We start from the raw sequence: 22335 nt of genomic DNA, 5'->3' as shown, positions 1-22335 counted from the left end.
TATTCTCCCCTAACATTGAATGTAAAGTGTGCTTTTCTACAATATTGTCATAATAATAACTTTTTGTGATATATAATGGATAGAAATGTGTACAAATAAATTTACATGTGACAACATATGTGGCAGAATAAATTGTTGTAAAAACCTCATAGCTGTTCTATGCTAATTTTTTTAAAGTTAATATTTTTAAAAATTGCTATTGAAATATGTAAATTTCGTTAAAAAGGAATGAATATTTTAATTCCCTACTGCATTACCATATTCTAATGTTAAAGCTTTATCATTTTACTTTCCATTGTGTATAATTGTGTGTTCCCCACTCACCGCAATATTTTCAGAATTGTGAATGCTTTCATGTTTTTTGTGTGTTGCAGAGCAAACACCCTTGCAAAATACTGCGAGGAAGGAAACCTCTTTCGGGAATCCACTACCATCTATAGTGTCATTCCTTGAAGCCTTGACAACAAAGAGTGATGATGGGCGAGTGCTGGTGTCCATAAATACGGTGCTTGGGAAGGGCAGACTGCGCTTCATGCTACTCAACCCTGCTGCACACATAGAGCCCATCATCAAGTTGCCAAGGTCTGTCACACTGCCACAAGGTGGATTTTGCACATATTATACCAAATATAAACCTACCTTCAAAACTGAACTCAACTGAGATTGGTATTTTTATTATTTTTTTGTTGAATTTCCTGTATAAAACAGTTATATCATGGTTATCTAAATTTGAATATAATTGAAAAAGAGTAATTAATTTTTGTGAAGAGTGGAAAAAAAAACACCTGATATTTTGATAAGCAGTATAGGCTTTATATATTTTTGAGATGTGTGATTTGTTTGCTCAGTAGGTAAATGTCATACTATAAACCAAAGGCCCAGGTTTCAATTTCCAATTGATCCAAGGATTTTTTTTCTGTTGCTTATGTCTACTTTTACCCTCTGGCAGTGTTTGTTAATGTGAAAAATATTATGGTATGGAGTTCTAATTTTTAACTGTAGGTCCTTTTATAATTAGCTGCCTGCCCATTCAAAACTCAAGAGAAGGCAAAAGACATCCTACCACCAGTGGGCCCTTTCTGCCACTGGAGTTTGTTGAGCACCCGGTAATGTTCCCACACTGACTAAACGATCCCGTGATGAAATGCGCTGCTCTTTGTTGGATCTTCTCTATCTCTTCGATCAGTCCTACTTGGTAAGGAACTCCGATTGATGAACAATATTTAAGAATCATTCAAACAAATGCCTTGTAAGCCACTTCTCTTGTGAATGTGTCACATTTTCTTCAGATTCTTCCAGTGGATCTCGGTCTGGCATCCTCTCTTTCTTTTGTTTTTTCATGTGGTCCTTCCACTCAAGGTCGCCACGGATAGCTGCTCCTAGGTATTTTACAGTAGATACTATTTTCAGGAATTTGTCATCAATAGTGTATTTCACAGTAGCAGATTCATTTTTCTATGTATGCACAATCTGTTAACTTTATTTACATGCAAGACCAGCTGCCAGAGCCCGCACCATTCATGAATCCTCTGTAGGTCATTCTGCAACTTGATTTTGTCTTCTGGCATTACTACTTTCTTACAGACAACTGCATCATCTGTGAACAGCTTCTGATTCTTTCTACTGGATCATTTATGTAAAATAATCAGGGACAAATTATTTAGTTTCACCTGAGTGCTTCGGTAGATAGGTTTTTGAATCTCTGCGTATTACTAGACACAGTTCGTGCGTTTTCCTCAGGGTCTACTGTAGAGTTGCGCAGTATGTGCCGATAGTCCGTTTATCTGCATAGTTTAGTTTTCCACGGCCTTTAGTATGGACAGGGACTGCGATTGTTGTGTGCGGATGCAAGCCGAGTTGGTGACACTTCGCTCTCAGCTTGAGGCTGTGATGGCTTCGGTTACACAGCTTGAGGCTGCAGTGGATGGGCACCACTGTTGTGGGCTGGCCGTGGGGATCCAACAGACGTCCAGCATGTCGGAGTCCTCCAATCGGTCCTCACCAGTTTCCAACCCAGTTACTGTTGGCACTGAGGCTGACACCTCACCTGTGGTCAAGTGGGAGGTCGCCCTGGGGAGAAGCAGGCGGCGAAAGACTTCCCAGGCGGCCGCACATAAGGCCTCCCCGATGTGTCTGACAAACAGGTTCCAGGTGCTGTCTGTGGCTGACACTGTCACTGAGCCAGGTGTTGTTGCCTGTCCTGTTTCAGAGGAAACCACTCAGCCTGCAAGATCCGGGCAATCGCAAAAGGTGGGATTATTGGTAGTTGGGAGCTCCAATGTTAGGCGCGTTATGGGGCCCCTTAGGGACTTGGACGACAAGGAGGGTAAGAAAACCAATGTGCACTCAGTGTGCATACCGGGTGGAGTCTTTCCAGATGTGGAAAGGGTCCTCCCGGATGCCATGAAGAGCATAGGGTGTAGGTGGTGGCTCATGTCGGTACGAATGATGTGTGTCACTTTGGATCAGAAGATATTCTCTCTGGTTTCGAGCAGCTAACAGAAGTGGTAAAGGCTGCCAATCTTGCTTGCAAGATGAAAACAGAGCTGACCATTTTCAGCATAGTTGACAGAACCGATTGCGGACCTCTGGTACAGAGCCGAGTGGAGGGTCTGAATCAGAGGCTCAGTCGGTTGTGCGACCGTGTAGGCTGCAGATTCCTCTGCTTGCGCCAAACGGTGTTTGGGTTTCGGGTTCCGCTGAATAGGTCAGGTGTCCACTATACGCAGGAGGCGGCTACACGGGTAGCAGGGGCTGTGTGGCGTGGACTGGGCGGTTGTTTAGGTTAGAGGGTCTCGGGAAAACAAAAGAAAGGCCTCAGTCACAAAGGGTGCAGGCTGAACACAGGAAAAATGTAGATACAGTTGTAAATTGTCGAAGCTGTGTTGGGAAAGTACCAGAGCTCCAAGCGCTAATAGAAAGCACTGATGCTCAAATCGTTATAGGCACTGTGAGCTGGCTAAAGCCGGATATAAGTTCAGCCAAAATTTTTGTGAAGAACCTAACGGTGATCCGAAAGGATGGCGGTGGCATGTTTGTTGCTGTCAGAAGTAGTTTAACTTGTGGCGAAATTGAAGTAGATACTTCCTCTGAGTTGGTATGGGTAGGGGTCATTCTTGGCAACCGGAATAAAATAATAATTGGATCCTTTCACTGACCTCCCAATTCAGATGATACAGTTGCTGAAAGGTTCAAAGAAAACTTCAGTCTGATTTCAAAAGCGTACTCGACTCATACAATAATAGTTGGTGGCGACTTTAATTTACCCTTGATATGTTGGCGAAAATACATGTTTAATTCTAGAGGTACACATGTAATATCATCCGAAATTGTGCTAAACGCATTCTCTGAAAATTATTTCGAGCAGTTAGTTCATGAGCCCATGCGAATAGTAAATGGTTGTGAAAACACATTTGACCTCTTAGCAACAAACAATCCTGAGTTAATAACGAGCATCAAAACCGATTCAGGGATTAGTGAACACAGGGTTGTCGTAACGAGATTGAATACTGTAATCCCCAAATCCTCGAAAAATAAGTGAAAAATATACGTATTCAAAAAAGCAGATAAAAATTCAATTGACACTTTCCTGAGAGACAATCTCCACTCATTCCAAATTAATAATATAAGTATAGACCAGATGTGGCATAAATTCGAAGAAATAGTATTGGCAGCAATTGAGAGATTTATACCAAATAAATTAACAAACGATGGAGCTGATCCTTCTTGATACACAAAACTCGTTAGAACACTGTTGCAGAAACAACGAAACAAGCATGCCAAATTTAAACAGACGCAAAATCCCCAAGATCGACAATCTTTTACAGAAGCTCGAAATTTAGCACGGACTTCAATGTGAGATGCCTATAACAGTTTCCACAATGAAACTTTGTCTCGAAACCAGGCAGAAAATCCAAAGAGATTCTGGTCTTACGTGAAGTAGCGGCAAGAAACAATTAATGCCTTCTCTGCACGATAGCAATGGAGATAATATTGAAGGCAGTGCTGCCAAGGCAGAGTTACTAAACACAGCCTTCCGAAATGCCTTCACAAAAGAATACGAAGTAAATATTCCAGAATTCGAATCGAGAACAGCTGCCAACATGAGTAATGTAGAAGTAAATATCCTCGGAGTAGTGAAGCACCTTAAATCACTTAATAAAAGCAAGTCTTCTGGTCCAGACTGTATACCATTTATGTTCCTTTTGGAGTATGCTGATGCATTAGCTCCATACTTAACAATCATATACATCCGTTCGTTCGACGAAAGATCCATACCCAAAGACTGGAAAGTTGCACAGGTCACACCAAGAAAGGTAGTAGGAGTAAGCCACTAAATTACAGACCCATATCGTTAACGTCGAAATGCAGCAGGATTTTAGAACATAAATTGTGTTCGAACATTATGAATCGCCTCGAAGAAAACGGTCTATTGACACACAGTCAACATGGGTGTAGAAAACATCGTTCCTGTGAAACACAACTAGCTGTTTATTCACATGAAGTGTTGAGTGCTACTGACAAGGGATTTGAGATTGATTCCGTATTTCCGGAATGCTTTTGACACTGTACCACACAAGCGGCTCATAGTGAAACTGTGTGCTTATGGAATATCGTTGCAGTTATCTGACTGGATTTGTGATTTCCTGTCTGAGAGGTCACAGTTCGTTGTAATTGACAGAAAGTCATCGAGTAAAACAGAAGTGGTTTCTGGTGTTCCCCAAGGTAGTGTTATAGGCCCTTTGCTGTTCCTTATCTACATTAATGATTTTGGGGACAATCTGAGCAGCCGTCTTCGGTTGTTTGCAGATGACTCTGTCATTTATCGACTAATAAAGTCATCAGAAGATGAAAACAAATTGCAAAAAGATTTAGACAAGATATCTGAATGGTGCGAAAATTGGCAGTTGATAACGAAAAGTGTGAGGTCATCCACATGAGTGCTAAAAGGAATTCATTAAACTTCGGTTACACGATAAATCAGTCTAATCTAAAAGCCGTAAATTCAACTAAATACCTAGGTATTACAATTACGAACAACTTAAATTGGAAGGAACACATAGAAAATGTTGTGGGGAAGGCTAACCAAAGACTGTGTTTTATTGGCAGGACACTTAGAAAATGTAACAGACCTACTAGGGAGACTGCCTACACTACGCTTGTCCGTCCTCTTTTAGAATACTACTGCGCACCGAGCGGGGTGGCGCAGTGGTTAGACACTGGACTCGCATTCGGGAGGACGACGGTTCAATCCCGCGTCCGGCCATCCTGATTTAGGTTTTCCGTGATTTCCCTAAATCACTCCAGGCAAATGCCGGGATGGTTCCTCTGAAAGGGCACGGCCGACTTCCTTCCCCATCCTTCCCTAATCCGATGAGACCGATGACCACGCTGTCTGGTCTCCTTCCCCAAACCAACCAACCAACCAACCAACCAACCAACCAACTACTGCGCAGTGTGGGATCCTTACCAGATAGGACTGACGGAGTACATTGAAAAAGTTCAAATGAAGGCAGCATGTTTTGTATTATCGCAAAATATGGGAGAGAGTGTCACTGAAATGATACAGGATTCGGGCTGGAAATCATTAAAAGAAAGGTATTTTTCATTGTGACAGAATCTTCTCACGAAATTCCAATCACTAACTTTGTCCTCTGAATGTGAAAATATTTTGTTGACTCCGACTTACATAGGATGAACGATCACCAAGATAAAATAAGGTAAATCAGAGCTCGTACGGAAAGATATAGGTGTTTATTCTTTCCGTGCTCTATACAAGATTGGAATAATAGAGAATTGTGAAGGTGGTTCGATGAACCCTCTGCCAGGCACTTAAATGTGATTTGCAGAGTATCCATGTAGATGTAGATTGTAAACAATAATGGTAGAGCACTTACTCTCGAAAGGCAAAGGTCCTGAGTTCAAGTCTCAGCCCGGCACACAGTTTTAATCTGCCAGGAAGTTTCATATCAGCGTGCACTCCACTGCAGAGTGAAAAATCTCATTCTGGAATAATGGTCCTATAGCATTTACCTTTACATCTGTCAGTTTTGTTCCGTTAAGACCGACATGTTGAGTTCTGTCTCAAAGGAGGTATTGAATCCAGTCACAAGTCTGGTCCGATACTCAGTAAGCTTTTATTTTTTTCACTAAACAGCGGTGCGGGACATTGTCAAATGCCTTCCTGAAGTCAAGGAACTCTGTATCAACCTGAGCCCGTTGTCAACAGCGCTATGGATCTGATAGAGGAATAGAGCAAGCTGAGTTCTGAAAGACTTCAGTTCTAAAACATGGTCCTCAGTTCTGCAACAGATTGACAACAACAAAATAGGCCGATGATTACGCGCATCTGTCCTACAACCGTTCTTGAAAACAAGAATGAACAAAATGGTGAAACGCACCATTGACTTTAAATAATTTCGCAACGGAGACTGTTTTTGTTCTGAAACACTTTTAAACTGGTTGCTGTAACAGCCTGCAGAGATGGAGCAGTAGATTTTGGACAGTGGATTTTGTAGACAATGCAGTTGTCTGCTACTGTTTTTGAACAACCAGAGACAGCAACAACACAGACAGGCATTGAAATGATTTTAATCGTGGCAGGGTAAATATGCTAAAGCAAACATGACATCAATGAGAATGAAATTTTATAGTAACTTGACTTTACAAAAATTACAAATGACACATTTTAGTAAAGTATACCTGGAGCAGCCAAGATAGGCAATTGTGTAAAAAAAGAAAAGCCCTATTGATCAGTATGTAATAACAATGAAGTATGTATGAGCGAAAATATAAACAAAGTACTACTACAAAGTATTACTCAACAGTGACATTAATGTAACATATGTTGAAATAATGCTAACTGTTGATCATGAACTTGAAGGTCAACCCTATGAACCACTCGTGTAGCTAATCTTGTACTTGCCGAGTTCGTCAAATCATAACAAGATGAGAAATGACTGATTTTGTGAAATATGAGAAATTATTTCTATGTACCCTTACGAGAGCTACTAGCAATCACTGCTTGCCTCTACACAAATAAATTATAAAACTGCATAATTGTTATTTCAAAGATGGATTCATAACTATTAATAACCTGTAATGCAACCACAGATTCAACTGCCACACATAGAATGTGATGATGAATTTAGTACTCACCAACTTCAAGCCAATAAATTGACATCTTCTTCACTGTCGGACTGCAATGAATCTTGACAGGATTGTAATGGCAGTGATACAGTGGTAATGTCTTGGTGCCCATCTTGTTTAGCGATCTCATCTGTCTCATAGCTAGCTTATTTGCATTGACAAACAGCAACAGTTCTGCTCTGGTTCATGATGATAACCAGTTAATAATATCTGACTTCCTGGTGTGGGTTTAAGGAACCTTGTTGAGTCGCACTGAATGGATACTGCATTCTCCATCACAATAACTGAATTTGGGCAGAGGTATGGCAATCATTGTTTTGTAAACCATTATTTAAATACTCTGTATGTCATCTCATTATGGTAATCCTCAGAGCTCTTTGACCTTGAAGCCTTACATATTAGTTTACTCTCAGGAATGAACCATTTGTCTGCTGATCCTGCATGTACAATAAGTCGACTATATTTACCTACTGGAACTTCAAGATCACCAAACCCATTGCTCATTTTCCAGCACAATGACCTTATGTGTTTTTTTCTTCACATATGTTTCATCGATATAATAAATGGAAGATGTTCCACTGTCTTGATACTCCTGCAATCCTACTAAAACTACAGTCCTGCAGCTACAATATCACTTCTCTCCATAAGAAATTTTCTCCCATCATTTATCTTAAGACAATGAAACCCCATGTCCTTTAATATTCACGACATTGTCTGTCGACTGCCGTTAAAATCCAGATTCTCTATCCTTTGTGAAACTAATTTGTCTGCAGTCGGATATTCGCCTATCTAATACATATCAAATATTGTCAGACATAAAACATTCTTAGAGAAATTGTCCAGATCGCTTACTTCCTTCTTACGATTGCATCGCTTCCCTGATGATTTAAAAGATGCTGATCGACTGGATTTAATACACACGTTTGCTTCAGTGGAGACATGCTGCACAGTTCACAGTCCCACACTGCATGCCTCAGCTGTTTTCACCTGGCTGTTAACAACATTAGGGTGAGCACCATGTGGGGGCAAGTCATCTGCTTCGGCTCCTCTTTTGAAGAAGTGGTACACCTTGGAATGCTATATCTCTTGGTTGCTTGTGTAGCATTTGGTGCTTGTATGATCTGTCAGCCTCAATGAACACTTTGCAAACAATTTAATTGTCTGCACTACATGTTCAAAGCACTTACAGCAACTTGTGAGACAGACTGAAGCAGCGAAATGATGCTCTTTGCTGGAGTGTCACGTGGAACACTGTCCCTTGCTACTGCACATCACCCAACCACCCGCAGTCTTAGCTGCATGCAGCTGTAGGTGGTCTAGGAACTTACCTTTTTGAGTTGGTTCTCTTACTATCTGTCCGAAGTAATTTTTGGACAAGACATTCAGAACAATTTCACACAAATCCCTGTCTTTGGCACTGGTTTTGATAGCGTGACTCTCCCAGTCGTTGCCTGGGAGTTACAGATGCCCCCTGTTACAACAGCATGATAGAGAAAGTTATTAATGATATTCTGCAAATTGTCTCTGAAGTGCTCTACCACTACAGCTTCTGACCCAGGCAGTCTATAAAAGCATCTGATTACCATTTCTGACTGACCTTTGATGCTTAACTTCAACCAGGTTAACTCACATTCAGAATCCATGATAACGTCAGAAGTTATTGTGGAATTCGTTAGTGGAATAAATGTACTGCCACCATTGGTGACTAACACATCACTAAGATAAATATTCCAATCTTATCGAAGATTTTGTTGCCATTCACGTGCAGATTCAACCAACTTTTAGTTACTGATGCTACTTGGGCATTATAACCTTCAATAAATGATACTAATTCTGGGACCTTTCCTTAGATGCCCCTGAGTTTACTAATATCATATTAATCTGTTCTATAACTGATCTGCGAAGGTGAGCATTGTCTGAGAATATGTGATTGACATACGAGGTGTGGCTAGAAAAAAACCGGACTAGTACTGGTGAAACAATAAAACGAATGCAATAAGGCTGAAAGTCGCGTGGCCTGTCACGTGACTCTCGCTCCGCCTACTGCTAGAGTTTCATCTGCCTCCTGCACTCAGTCTGCCCGTGGCGTCTGTTTTAAGTAGTTGACGTTTTGTCTGTGCGTCGGAAAATGTTGAGTGTACAGAAAGAACAGCGTGTTAACATCAAATTTTGTTTCAAACTAGGAAAATCTGCAAGTGAAACGTTTGTAATGTTACAACAAGTGTACGGCGATGATTGTTTATCGCGAACACAGGTGTTTGAGTGGTTTAAACGATTTAAAGATGGCCGCGAAGACACCAGTGATGACACTCGCACTGGCAGACCATTGTCAGCAAAAACTGATGCAAACATTGAAAAAATCGGTAAACTTGTTCGACACTTTCCTTGTCAACTCCTGTTAACTCAGACACTGCTCTGATTGTTAAACGGCGATCTTGTCGAACAAGTTTACCGATTTTTTCAATGTTTGCATCAGTTTTTGCTGACAATGGTCTGCCAGTGCGAGTGTCATCACTGGTGTCTTCGCGGCCATCTTTAAATCGTTTAAACCACTCAAACACTTGTGTTTGCGATAAACAATCATCGCCGTACACTTGTTGTAACAATACAAACGTTTCACTTGCAGATTTTCCTAGTTTGAAACAAAATTTGATGTTAACACGCTGTTCTTTCTGTACACTCAACATTTTCCGACGCACAGACAAAACGTCAACTACTTAAAACAGACGCCACGGGCAGACTGAGTGCAGGAGGCAGATGAAACTCGAGCAGTAGGCGGAGCGAGAGTCACATGACAGGCCACGCGACTTTCAGCCTTATTGCATTCGTTTTATTGTTTCACCAGTACTAGTCCGGTTTTTTTCTAGCCACACCTCGTATTTTCAATTTTGGCAGCAGTTCGTCTCTGGTCACAAGTGGGGGAGGGGGGGGGGGTTCCTCTGGCCTAAAAAAACCCATGCGCATGCCACACATATTCTTACACTACCCTAGTGGCTGCTTCCTGTATATAGTGCACACAGGACCTATTAAGGGAAAACCTACAATTCTCCATCCAGTATTGTTGCAGAATAGTCTGTGCCCCTGGTTTAGACCTCCCACCTTGCTCCAGACTTGGGTACTGTGATCGACTCTAGGTATGATGCTACAAATAATGAGTTTAGCCTCCGTCCAGTCTGCAGTGCTAGTTGCCTTCACCAAATCAATCATATGCCGAAAGGAACTAAGGATGGCCTCAGAACCCAAGCTGCAGGTGTCATTTGTGCTGACATGTGCCAGTTGCACCAAGTGCACTTAATAGCTGCCAGCAGGGACTCCTCCACGTTCCGGACAATGCCCTCTGGCAAACATAACAAGTGCACACTGGCATTCTTTCCCACCCCGCCTGTTGTTTCCCTGAGGGGCTCCATTACCCATGTAGTATTGGAGCACCTAATGACTATCACACCCATACTCTGCACTTGTCTGGTCTGGACAGGAAAACTGGAGACTGGGCCAAGAGGAGAGGTGCCTTGTGCTGACTCAGAAGCATTAGCAACACTAGGTAGCATCTTGTACATGTTGGTATGGCATAAGAAGCCAGCTGTGCAGTGTATTCCCCCTTTTGCCTTCCATCCAGTGACACACGAAGCCACAGTTGTCTGCCACTCACTCTAGACTGAAGACAGACCAATGACTTAACTGAAGATGCGGCAACAACGAGGTCACTGGGAGATTCCAATGCCACTGATTGTTTCGCAGAGCTTGGTACCGGCGCCCAGATGCTGCTGCAGCCTTGAGTAGTAGCAAGAAGCCTGGCGACTGTGGCCAATGCAGCTTCCAACCATTTGCGGACAGCACTCAGTTTTTCCTTGTTTCTTCTCACAAGAAGCACAGCCCCTGTCCTTATTGTACTGTGTAAAGATAAGGTATCAAAAAACACAAACAAAGCAGTCAGGAGTAACTGAGAAAGTACAAACAGGCCTCCCAAAAGAGAAAATTACTACAACTGTGTGACACTACTGAGGTTGGAATATGCGCAAAATATGAACAAGGGCAATCAACAAACACTAAAGTCTGCTCTGCAGGTTTCTCACTATATCTTAAAAACGGAAGATCCAAAATGTCTTAGAACAGAATAAATTTCTCTATGGAAAATGTAAGTGTCAACAGTCGCTTTCAGTAGAAGCTACTGCACAAAATAATAGGCAAGCTCTGAAGTATTGATCTAAACTACACGCTATGTACTAACATGAGATTTCAGTGGAGTGATGTAACATGCTTCTGTTCATAGGAAGCTATCCTACAAAGTTGCCTTGCACAAAGATATGCCTAAAATTTATCCCAAAATTGTAGAGTAAGTTCTACACCTAAATCTACATCTACATCTACATCAATACTTTGCAGTCCACCTTATGGCATGTGGCAGAGGGTACCCCATACCACAAGTCACTTCTTCTCCTGTTCCACTTACAGATAAAATGAGGGAAAAGCGACTTTCTATATTGCTCCGAATGAGCCCTAATTTATCATATCTTATAGTTTTGGTCCTTGTGCACAGTGTATGTCGGAGGCAAAAGAAACATTCTGCTATCAGCTTCAAGTGCCTTTCCTCCAAATAGTGTTCCATGAAAAGTCCCTTTCCCTCAGGAGATTCCCATTTCAGTTCCTGAAGCAACACTTACGTCTTGTTTTAACCTACCATTGACAAATCTAGGACCCCACCTCTGAATTGTTTCAATGTCTTCCTTTAACCTGACCTGGTATGGATCCCAAACACTTGAGCATTACTCAAGAACAAGTCAAACTAGCGTCCTACATGTGCTCTCCTTTACAGATGAACCGTACTTCCGTAGATTTGTCCCAATAAACCAGAGTCGATCATTTGCCTTTCCTACTACAAGCCTCACATGCTCGTTCCATTTCGTATCACTTTGCAACGTTATGCCCAGATATTTAAACGAAGTGTCTTTTTTCAAGCAGGACACTACTAATACTGTATCTAAAAATTACAGGTTTGTTTTTCCTACTCATCTGTATCAACTTACATTTTTCTACATTTAGAGCTAGCTGTAGTCATCACACCAACTAGAAATTTTGTCTACGACATTCAGTGATGACACCGTCGGCAAACAACCATAGACTGCTCCCCACCCTGTTTGCCAAATTATTTACGTATATAGAGAATAACATCGGTCCTATGACACTTCCCTGGGGCACTGCTGTCGATACCCTCATCTCTGATGAACACTTGCCGACGAGGAAGACATACTGGGTTCTATTACTTAAGAAATCTTCAAGCCATTCACATATTTGTGGACCTATTCCATACTCTTGTATTGGCTTTAACAGCCTGCGATGGGGCAGCATGTCAAACACTTTCTGGAAATCTAGAAATATGGGATCTTCCTATTGGCCTTCATCCATAGTTTGTGGTATATCGTCTGAGAGAGGGGCAAGCTGAGTTTCATACGAACAGTGCTTTTGGAAACCATGCTGATTCGTGGATATAAGCTTCTTGCTCTCAAGAAAATTTACTGTATTTGTACTGAGAATATATTCAAGGGGTCTGCAACAAATTAAAGTTAGTAAACACTATTCTGTGAAGAAGTAAGTTAGAGTACCACTAACCTATGTGATGTATACAAACCGTGTACGACCGATAAGCTGCTGCTTCTGCTCAACGCTCTGCTAGGAGGCTGGAACTCTAAGTATCGTATTTACCTGATTATAAGATGAGGTTATTTCCCAAATTTATCATTCGAAAAATGCAAGGTTGTCTTATATTTGCAGATTAAACTATTGCTGCTGAGGTTAACAATTTTACGTTGTTTAATAGAGCATATAGGGGTCTTCTTTCATTTATATATGAAGCTTTGGATATTAAAGTTACATGCAGATTTATTTTGAAGAAATCGGAAGGGCAGGGCTGGGCAAATGATACGTTCAAATAGGTACAAGTTTTCCCAATGCGCCGAAGCTCTCGATACAGTATTGAGATTGTTCAAACAACCGCATGACATGTGACTCTTGCAGTGCTAGTGCAAGGGATATATGGGAAACTATGAACTAGTCTCTACAACAATCTGTAGCTCCTCTTAAAATTTGACAGTTTTGTGAAACACTAAATTCCATCATCTTAGAAACTGTTGTAATATTTGAACAAGTTTGCAGTAAAAGTTCTCATACATTTGTGGATACCATATAGAAACATTAATGCTGCTTTTTAAGGGAAGGTAGCATTCAGAAATGGAAATATTGTCCTTCAAAAAGCACTACATCATTTTGAACCCAGATCAATATTTTATTTGATTATGTGGAGATTATAATGATTTACTAAATGGGTTGCATATGAGAAATTCGGTTGTTGTTCACGTATTAGAATACCAGGTAAAAATGTTATCAGATTTTATTCAGCTTTAGGGCATGATGGTGACATTCACATGAAACAAGGAGGAAAATGAATCTAGAATGAAATCTCCAACAGAAGAAATCATTACTATTAAACTGACTGTAATTGTTAAGAAAATAAATTACAGTGGCAAAATGTGTTGTGGAGATAGTACCAACAGACATCAGTAGATCACGGGCCGAGCAAAAGTTCGAGAATCAGACTGAATCGTGATTGCTATATTTTATTTATGTATTAGTTGCTGTTCTTATGTATGACTTGCATCCTAGGAGATATTGCAGTTCATGTTTCACAGTTGCTTAAGCACAGCACTGCGGAAGGGTTGGATGGGGAACAAGGACACCACCTAGGTTGAGAATTAGATGAGTGAGCAGGCAGAACATTACATCGCGTTACCAGCTACGAGAATGTATATTTCAGTTTTTTTAGAACATCTACCATGTTTAAACGGCAGTTTGCCTGAATCCAGTTGTAGTCAAGATTGAACTGACTGTAAAATTGAACAAGTACTCAACAATAGTATTAATTTCTGCAGGAGATGGTAAAACTCTTAAATAGGGTCCAGTGGCATACCTATGTGTTTTGTTCTAAAATGCTGTCAATGTTAACTATGATGATGTATGATGGGAACAAGAGGGTGTGTCTTTGGAAGCAAGTGACATTATAACATTCTCACATCAGTATAGAAGTGAAATCCAATATGTATTCGGATAAAAACAGTTGTGTTCTCAGGTCCCACCACAACCTCAGAAATCGCAACATATTCAGAAGAATCAGCCAAATCTTTGTGACAATAAAGATATAAATTTCACAGTTGTGCTACTAGGATGATGATTGAAAATAGTGGTATCACAATGGTAGAGTTAGTAAGTGAAAAAAGGAGGAAAGAAAGCACTTCACAAGTTAATGTAAACCATTTCTTTTTGTTCATTTTATTTCTCCGTATTTTATCAAAATGTAGACAAACAATAAATGGCATAAATTTACGGCAGATATAATGTTAACATTTTAATCAGATACTTGGTCAGTAAAACAATTTGTAACTTTGATTAGTAAAAATACGTTAAAAATAATTTTTTCTCAAGAAGTCTCTTGAAGAAAAAAAAAATAGGGGGGTGGGTCATCTTATACTCGGATAAATGTGGTACATATTCCAGCATGGTCTCTCTCTATAGTCCATTTGCTAGTTACTTAATTGCGATGGTAGGCTGTAGAAATGACTGTTGACTGCAGAATGTGACTCTTGAAATGCAATTGTGTCTGCAGCCTTTGGATTACAGGTTATAACACTGTGCAGATGGCTATCCGCATGATTGGCTGTCACTGCCAGAGATGAAGAATTCATAGCCTGTTGGCTCTACTAGCTGGATGATGTCATTGTTGTCCCTGATTGGTGTCTGCAGGAGGTGTGGCAAAGCAGTTCCTTTGCCGAAGATGATCGCTGAACAGCTACGGAGACTTGTGCTGCTCATTGTCTTGCCTCTCAAGCAGGCAAGCCAAAACAAAGCAATGTGGGAAGGGATGTATCTGGCAAGAGTAGCTGGAGAATCAACCACGAAATAATGTCATTGAAGTTGCTATACTTACGGACTTAGCCCTTAAAAACAATAAAAAACAAAAACAAGAGAGTCTTTTTTATTCATAATCTATATGATTTATTATATTTTTAAGTTTAGCATCCTCATTGTGAAAGAAGGTTAAACGAGGAGCCGAATTTTGCATCCTAACACAATTCCAAGGGATGCCCCAGATTAGGACGTTTATCTAATTCCCGTAAGTAGTTAGCATCTGCGAAACATGGCCTGGTTCACTAGTATCATATATAACAAATCTATGTAAAATACTAAATAAACATTTATTTATTGATCAGATCCTCATTTTGTATTTTGAAATTCAGGGCCTGGTATTTGCGGAACAATTTCATCCAGATATATGGCAAGTTTGTTAAAAGGTAACTTTGTTTCTGGGATAGCTCAAGATATGGATAGATGCATTTTAAAAGCAAATATTATGTAAAAGTAGCCCAAAAAGTGTGTTTTATTGGATAAATCACAAAAATCAAAAGCAAAGAATAACAAAACTTAAATTTTGAGAGGAAAACAGTCACACTTTTCCAAATTAATAATAAATATAGTTCATTAAAAATTTAACAATTACTACAAAGATCAAAATAATTTATCTCAGGCAGCCATTAACATCAGACTTAAAGAAAAGAATTTAATTTTAGTTTGCTGTAGAATCCTCTTTTACCCAGCAGTATAGGACTGTATCATCCCCTGTGCATTCTAAAGAATCTTCTGTGGCAAGTCATTTCCAGTTGTTCCCATACAGCTAACACATAGGTTCTTTCTTGTCATCAGCATGAAGTTTTTGAAAAATCCTTGCGGTCTTTACTCTGCGTAACTAACAGCTAAAAGGTCATCGTTTTTCAACTCTTTTTATCTTGTGTAATGTCAAACAAATTATTTATGAATGAATTTTTCAGTTTTTACATCACTGAGAGTTGCTCTAAAGTTGTCACATCCTAGTTCTGTTTCCAGTTCAGTTGAATCAACATTATTAGTCAAGACTACAGCTTTAATTGGATGTCCAAGTTGTGTCTTTAGCTTTCCTTCCTCAGACCCATTGCTCTACACATCAACACTTTCTGCTCTGCTCAGCTTAGCTACACATTGTTTAACCCTCATATTATCAAGTGGGGTATTCTGACTACCCCAGGTTGATTTTTTCCCTATAATACTGTTATCTGAAGGGTCACTTGCCTGTGGTTTCATAACTTTGTACTAAAATGATTGACGTTGAATTCACACTCACAACTGTCTAATTTTTTTTTTTTTTTTTTTTGCTTTATCATTGTTATTCAAGTCATTTATTGGTGGGGTTGTGAGACTACCCCGCTCAGTATGAAACGTCTTATTTTCTTATATGTAGAAAAAGAAGATTTTGGGAAATATATCTGTCATTCATCATCTTTGTTGAGTTTTGCCATAGATCCAATGTTTGGTATTGTTTCTGGTTACTATTGTTGAGTTGAATTTGATGTTCACTATTGAGCTGACATTACACGAGTCAGTATGTCATCTGCAAGTAAGGATGTCCAAAGGACTTTCTAACAAAAAGATCATGGAAATGCTATACAATTCTGATGTCAGTGACGATGAAAATGAATGGGACATTGATAATGAACTGAATGAATATATGGAACCTCTGGACAAAGACCATATCATAGCATCAGATGAAGCTGATGATGAAATATCAGAAGACACTACACATTCACGTGAACAAGTAGAAGAAGAAGAAGAAGAAGAAGAAGAAGAATACACTGGAGATTTGTTTGTTTCTAGAAGTGGACTACAATTTTCTAGTGGACCACCAAAAGGTGGGCGACGTCAACGTCGCAACATTTTGAACTTAACACCTGGCCCAGTGAATGATGGAAAAACAAACAAAACAATAACAGAGTCATTATTATTTATCTCATCGGAAATCATGAGCATCATTGTAGAAGAAACGAACAGGGAAGCCAAACGAGTAATTTCTTTGTGGAATGCAGCTCATTCTTCGAACAAAACGACATGGAGAGATATAAATGCAACTGAAGTGTACGCTGTATTAGCAATTCTAATAGGAGCTGGTCGAACTTATGGACATTACACAAGTGCTTCCGATCTGTGGGAAGTTAATGTTGCCTTTCGGCAATCATTCTTTTCTGCTGCCATGTCAAGAAACCGATTTTTATCTATACTGAAATTCTTGCGATTTGACAATAGAGACACAAGAGCACAGAGAATTGAAGAAACCAAGGACAAGCTACAAGCCATCAGGGTAGTGTTTGACACATTTCAATCTAACTTGTGCAAGAACTTCTATCCTTATGAATACGTGACCATTGATGAACGATTAGCAACGTACCGAGGAAAATGCCCTTTTAGGGTTTATATGAAGAGCAAGCCTGGCAAGTATGGCATTAAAATGTAGGTTTGTGCTGATGTGAAGACATCTTACTTATTACGGATCCAAATTTACACAGCAATGGTGGACAATACTCGGGAAGTGAATCAAGGACAGAGAGTTGTTTTGGATCTGATGGAACCATTTCTGAATAATGGTCAGGGTGTAACAACTGATAATTTTTTTACCAGTTTTCCATTGGCTGCTGAACTACGAAAACGAAACACGATGCTGGTTGGTACCTTGCGTTCCAATAAGAAAGAGATTCCGAAGGACTTCTTGCCAAACAGAAAGAGAGAAGTTCATTCTTCAGTGTTTGGTTTCACAAATGACTTGACCGTAGCTTCCTATGTTACAAAGAAGGGAAAGGCAGTAATACTACTCTCTGCTCAGCATAATGAGAGCCAAGTGAGTGGTGAAGAAAGTTAACCCGAACTCGAAATCATACTGCACTACAACAGATAATGGGGACAAAATGACAAGAGAATACAGTTGTGTTAGAGGAACGAGGTGGTGGCCACTAAGAATCTTCATGGAAATAATAGATATTGCAGAACTGAATGCATATATTCTGTACACTCAAAGAGTTCCTGAATGGCAGAAGAATAACCAAAACCGGCGCAAACTCTTTACGACTGAACTGGCATTTGGACTCGGCAATGGCAATATGGAAGAAAGAGCCAAAAATATCAACGGTCTTCATAAAGATGTACAAGATGCACTGAAAGATTGTGGTATTGCAATTCCTACAGCAGTGATCCAGACCCAGTGTTCCAAGTTACCAACGCCACAACGATGTCAAGACTGCAAGAGAAATGAAGATCGGAGAACAAGATTCTGTTGTGTAACGTGCAAGAAACCTGTTTGTAATATACACAGAGAAGAAACTGTTACTGTGAAGTGCATGCAGTGCAAAAACGTACTTGACTGAAAAGTTTAAAAAAATCTTGTGTTATTTTACTGCAGTGTCTGTTGAGGTACATAGATTATTAATTTTCTGCTTGTTGAGTACTGAATTTAGTGAAAGATATAAAAAAATGTTTTGTACTTTGTATCTGTGATCTGATTAAATACTTCTAATAACCTGAAAAGCTGTTTTTCAATACTAAATAAACCCATTCGGTGGAAATAACGAAATCTGAGAACAAATGTTACAATGAAACACAAAACTCTTTTGGGATAGTCCAAATACCCCGCTTGGTAAAATAGAGGTGTGAAAAAGCTTGGTAATGGGAGGGTTAACTTACTGTAATCTTAATTACTTCAACATCTTTACGTTTTTCTTTGACATGTCGGTCAGTTTCTTCATATCTCTTAAATTTGCTCAGAAGCTCATATTTATTCTGTGGATTCAGGAGGACTGAAGTCCAAATCGCTGTCCAAATAACCACATTCATTTTTTCTATTGTTTTCTTAAATTCCACACTGCGGCTTAGTTCTCTTCAAAACCGTGTCACCAGCTCCTTCTCCAATCCGAGCATGTGCTCTGTGTCTAATGGCTTTGTTGCCAATGGGGTATTAAAACTTAGTTTTCTTTGTTTTCTCCATCTTCAAAACTTGTAATATTTTTGTTGATATCCTAATCGAATGCCCAGTAAACTTATTAGTATCCTATTTTGCTGAAATGAATTTGTAATATATTTGTATCATGGGAATGAAGTTTCTCAAGGTGAGATCCTGGTATGAAGGTTTCTTGATCTTTTTGCTGCACCAAATTAGAATGAAACCTTAAGCTTTCAGCAATAACCTAAGTCACCACCACCACCACCACCACCACCACCATTGTTCATCATGAAAAGCTCAAGTTTATAGTCTAGTTTGACACAATGTATCTCTGTGTGTGAAAATTCAGTCATATCCTGAAATTTACTCATTTGTCCTAGATATTTTATGCAACATTTTGAAAAGTTTGAATTTTCTTTGAAAATAATATGGGAAGCGTAAACACAAAGAATGAATGAATTTATAAAAACACACACCCACTGTTGTTAATTCCAGGTGTGTAATAGTCGCAGGGGGCACAATGCAGCCTATTTCTGAATTTAGGAACCGCCTATTTCTGGCAGCAGGTGGTTCTCCGGAACGAGTTATGCAGTTTTCTTGTGGTCACATAATCCCACAAGAATCTATTTTGCCTATAGCTGTGACTTGTGGACCATCCGGTGCTGAGCTGGACTTTTCCTATCAGCATCGTGAAAAGCATGATCTGGTAATTTGAGTGTTTCAGTTGCTTTTGTAAGTGGTGTAACTTTCTTTCTTTACACTTAACCTTACTCCTCTTTTTTCCATCAGATGCAGGATCTTGGCCGTATTCTTGTGAATGTTTGCAATATAGTTCCAGCAGGTGTTGTCTGCTTTTTTCCCTCTTATGATTATGAAAGCAAAATATATGCATTTCTGAAAGAAAATGGATTTATTGAAAAAATACAGCAGCGGAAACAGGTATGTGCTGCATATAGTTCGTTTACTATGAATATTGTTATTAGCTGAATGAAAAATTGTAAAGAATTATGTCCTGACTTAGGTGTTTCGTGAGCCCAAGACTTCTGGTGCTATAGATAAAGTTCTAGATGACTACGCACTCTGCATAAAAAAAGCTTCCACAGGTGGTGGCAGGGGAGGAGCACTGATGTTAAGTGTTGTTGGTAAGTTCTTAACGCAGAGCAGTGCTTTAAATGTTTTTTTGACCGCGTGGCAATGACTGCTGGAATTCTATGTCTTTTGTAGCTTAAATTGGTTGGTCTTTGCCTACTATAAATTTGTTGAACAAGCAAATTATCTGTATATGTGCAATTTGTGGTGTGCTTATTTTCTGAATGTTTATTGGAAAATAGTTGTGTAGTTGGCAACTGCAGCCTTGCTCTGTGGTGATTGTGGACAATTTTTAAAGTCTGTCCTTTGAATAACCAACTTGCCACTATGACATTAAAAGCTGATTGTATAAAGATTACTGACTGAGAGGTCAATTTTGACCATAGTTCAGGAACTGAACTCTATTAAGGACTCCACTGTATTGTACAACACAAATCTTGATCCCCCAAAGGACGTTCACTGTTGATCTAAATTAGCACGACACATGCATGGTAACTCCACTAAAATCAGCTGTCAACTCGATTATCACACTTCGACCGCAGGTAAAGGAAAGGAAAGCACAGAAAGAAGTTGCTGTTGACTTCAATTCACTGGAAAAATAGACTGGAAATATTTGAAAATGTAAGACTATTATGAAAAGGGACAAGAAAGCATTCATTCATAACAGGGTATAATTTTAAGATGCACTTTAAAATTATTACATTTAATCTCTCTGTAATTACATGTGCTGTGTAGACTGGAGCAAAACAGTGTCAAAACTTTTTAATTTTGAAATACATAAAACTGGAATCTGTAATTTTGTCTGGCACAATATATTCTTGTTTCCAACCCATATAATAACAATGCAGATTTTCATCTCTTAAGTTATATGCATTGTGTATACATTTTAATACACTCTGATAAATTTGTTGGCATAAATTTGCTGTGCAATAGGTAGTTTATAATATTATTTGTTACGTTCTATAATATTATTTGTTACGTTCTATTTCAATACTTCTTCCAGGTAACTCCTCCTATTCTGTTGAGGAGTCCCTTGAAAAGTTAAGCTGATTCCTGTGTTATATTGTTGATTGCATTTACATAAACTTATTGTTTGGGTTCATAAACGTTTTATTTTATCTGTTGTTACGTTTATGTTGTAATTTCCTGAGATTTGCTCCTCAATTTGGTCCTACGAAACCAGACGTGTAAAATAAAAGTAAAATAAAATAATACAGATTTAAATAACATTGAAGATTGCATTTCATTCACAACATCAATAAACGAATTGACAGTTGTAACTTCAAATAAAAATATTGTTCTCTTTGTTGATAATGAAAATGAAGACAAAAGAGAAGATGTTTATGTTGTCTGGTAAGAATGTTTGTGTAAGTGGCCGCAGCACATTGCGTATTTTTAACTCAAAATAACCTCTAATTACAGGAAGATGCGCCACATGCAAAATAGGGTTCTGTTATAGAACTGTAGTATCAGAACTGTGTCTCAATAAAAATTTAAAAAAAAAATCTTCATTGGAATTCCAATTTTACAGAAGAAGATTACAATGACTCACACTCGAACATTAAATAAAAGTTCAGTGTTGCTTGGGAAACATGAAATAAGAACGGTAACATTGAAAATAGGTAGAGAAATTAGAGAAGTGGAGCTAAAATAAATGAAAAAAAGCAGGCTTTGCAGCTAACATATTATTAATTTATTCCAAGTTTCTGCCTGTTTTTCTGTGGGATTGAGTTTTTGAGGTCATCAGGGTTCAGTATGAAGCAGGACTCATCAGTCAACACAATTCTACTCCAGTCAATGAGATTCCAGGCTGAGGATGTGTCTGGAGACACCCCGGGCAGTGGTAGCACACCAACCTGACTGTCGCTTGCCATATGGCTGAGAACCGGTAGTGATTATCCGAGGTGCCATTTGTTTTCATAGGAGGACCCCTTTTTTTGTCATCCACAACACCCTTACAGCACAGCAGTATGTTGATATTCTACACCGTGTTTTATTACCCTTCATGGCAAGCTATGCTGAGCTTACATTTCAGCAAGATAATGCCCGCTTGCATAGGGCAAGAGTTTCTACTGCTTGTCTTTGTGCATTACAAACTCTACCTTGGCCAGCAAGAGCACCAGATTCCCCCACCCCCACCCCCCACCCAATTGTGAAAGGCATAATAATCTAGCATTTTATTTGAATTTGTAGGTAGAATTAGTCAGTTTTGCAGATGACGCAAGCATTAATGTGAAGGCAAGCGAAGAAGCATC

General features: G+C 39.3%; 1 protein-coding gene across 5 annotated transcripts in view; it reads left to right on the top strand.

The window, feature by feature from the left end:
* LOC126260800 (ATP-dependent DNA helicase DDX11) overlaps positions 1 to 22335 on the top strand; it is a 302773-nt gene that overhangs the window by 261671 nt on the left and 18767 nt on the right. For all 5 annotated transcript variants that reach the window (XM_049958156.1, XM_049958158.1, XM_049958159.1 and 2 more), the window contains 4 exons: positions 375 to 582; positions 19487 to 19697; positions 19781 to 19930; positions 20013 to 20133. In XM_049958156.1, the coding sequence (XP_049814113.1) occupies positions 375 to 582; positions 19487 to 19697; positions 19781 to 19930; positions 20013 to 20133 (690 nt within the window). The remainder of the gene's footprint in view (positions 1 to 374; positions 583 to 19486; positions 19698 to 19780; positions 19931 to 20012; positions 20134 to 22335) is intronic.

Source organism: Schistocerca nitens, chromosome 5 (genome assembly GCF_023898315.1).
Source record: "Schistocerca nitens isolate TAMUIC-IGC-003100 chromosome 5, iqSchNite1.1, whole genome shotgun sequence".
NCBI lineage: Eukaryota > Metazoa > Arthropoda > Insecta > Orthoptera > Acrididae > Schistocerca > Schistocerca nitens.
The sequence above is the reverse complement of the archived record's forward strand: the minus strand, read 5'-3'. Positions and strand labels throughout refer to the sequence as shown.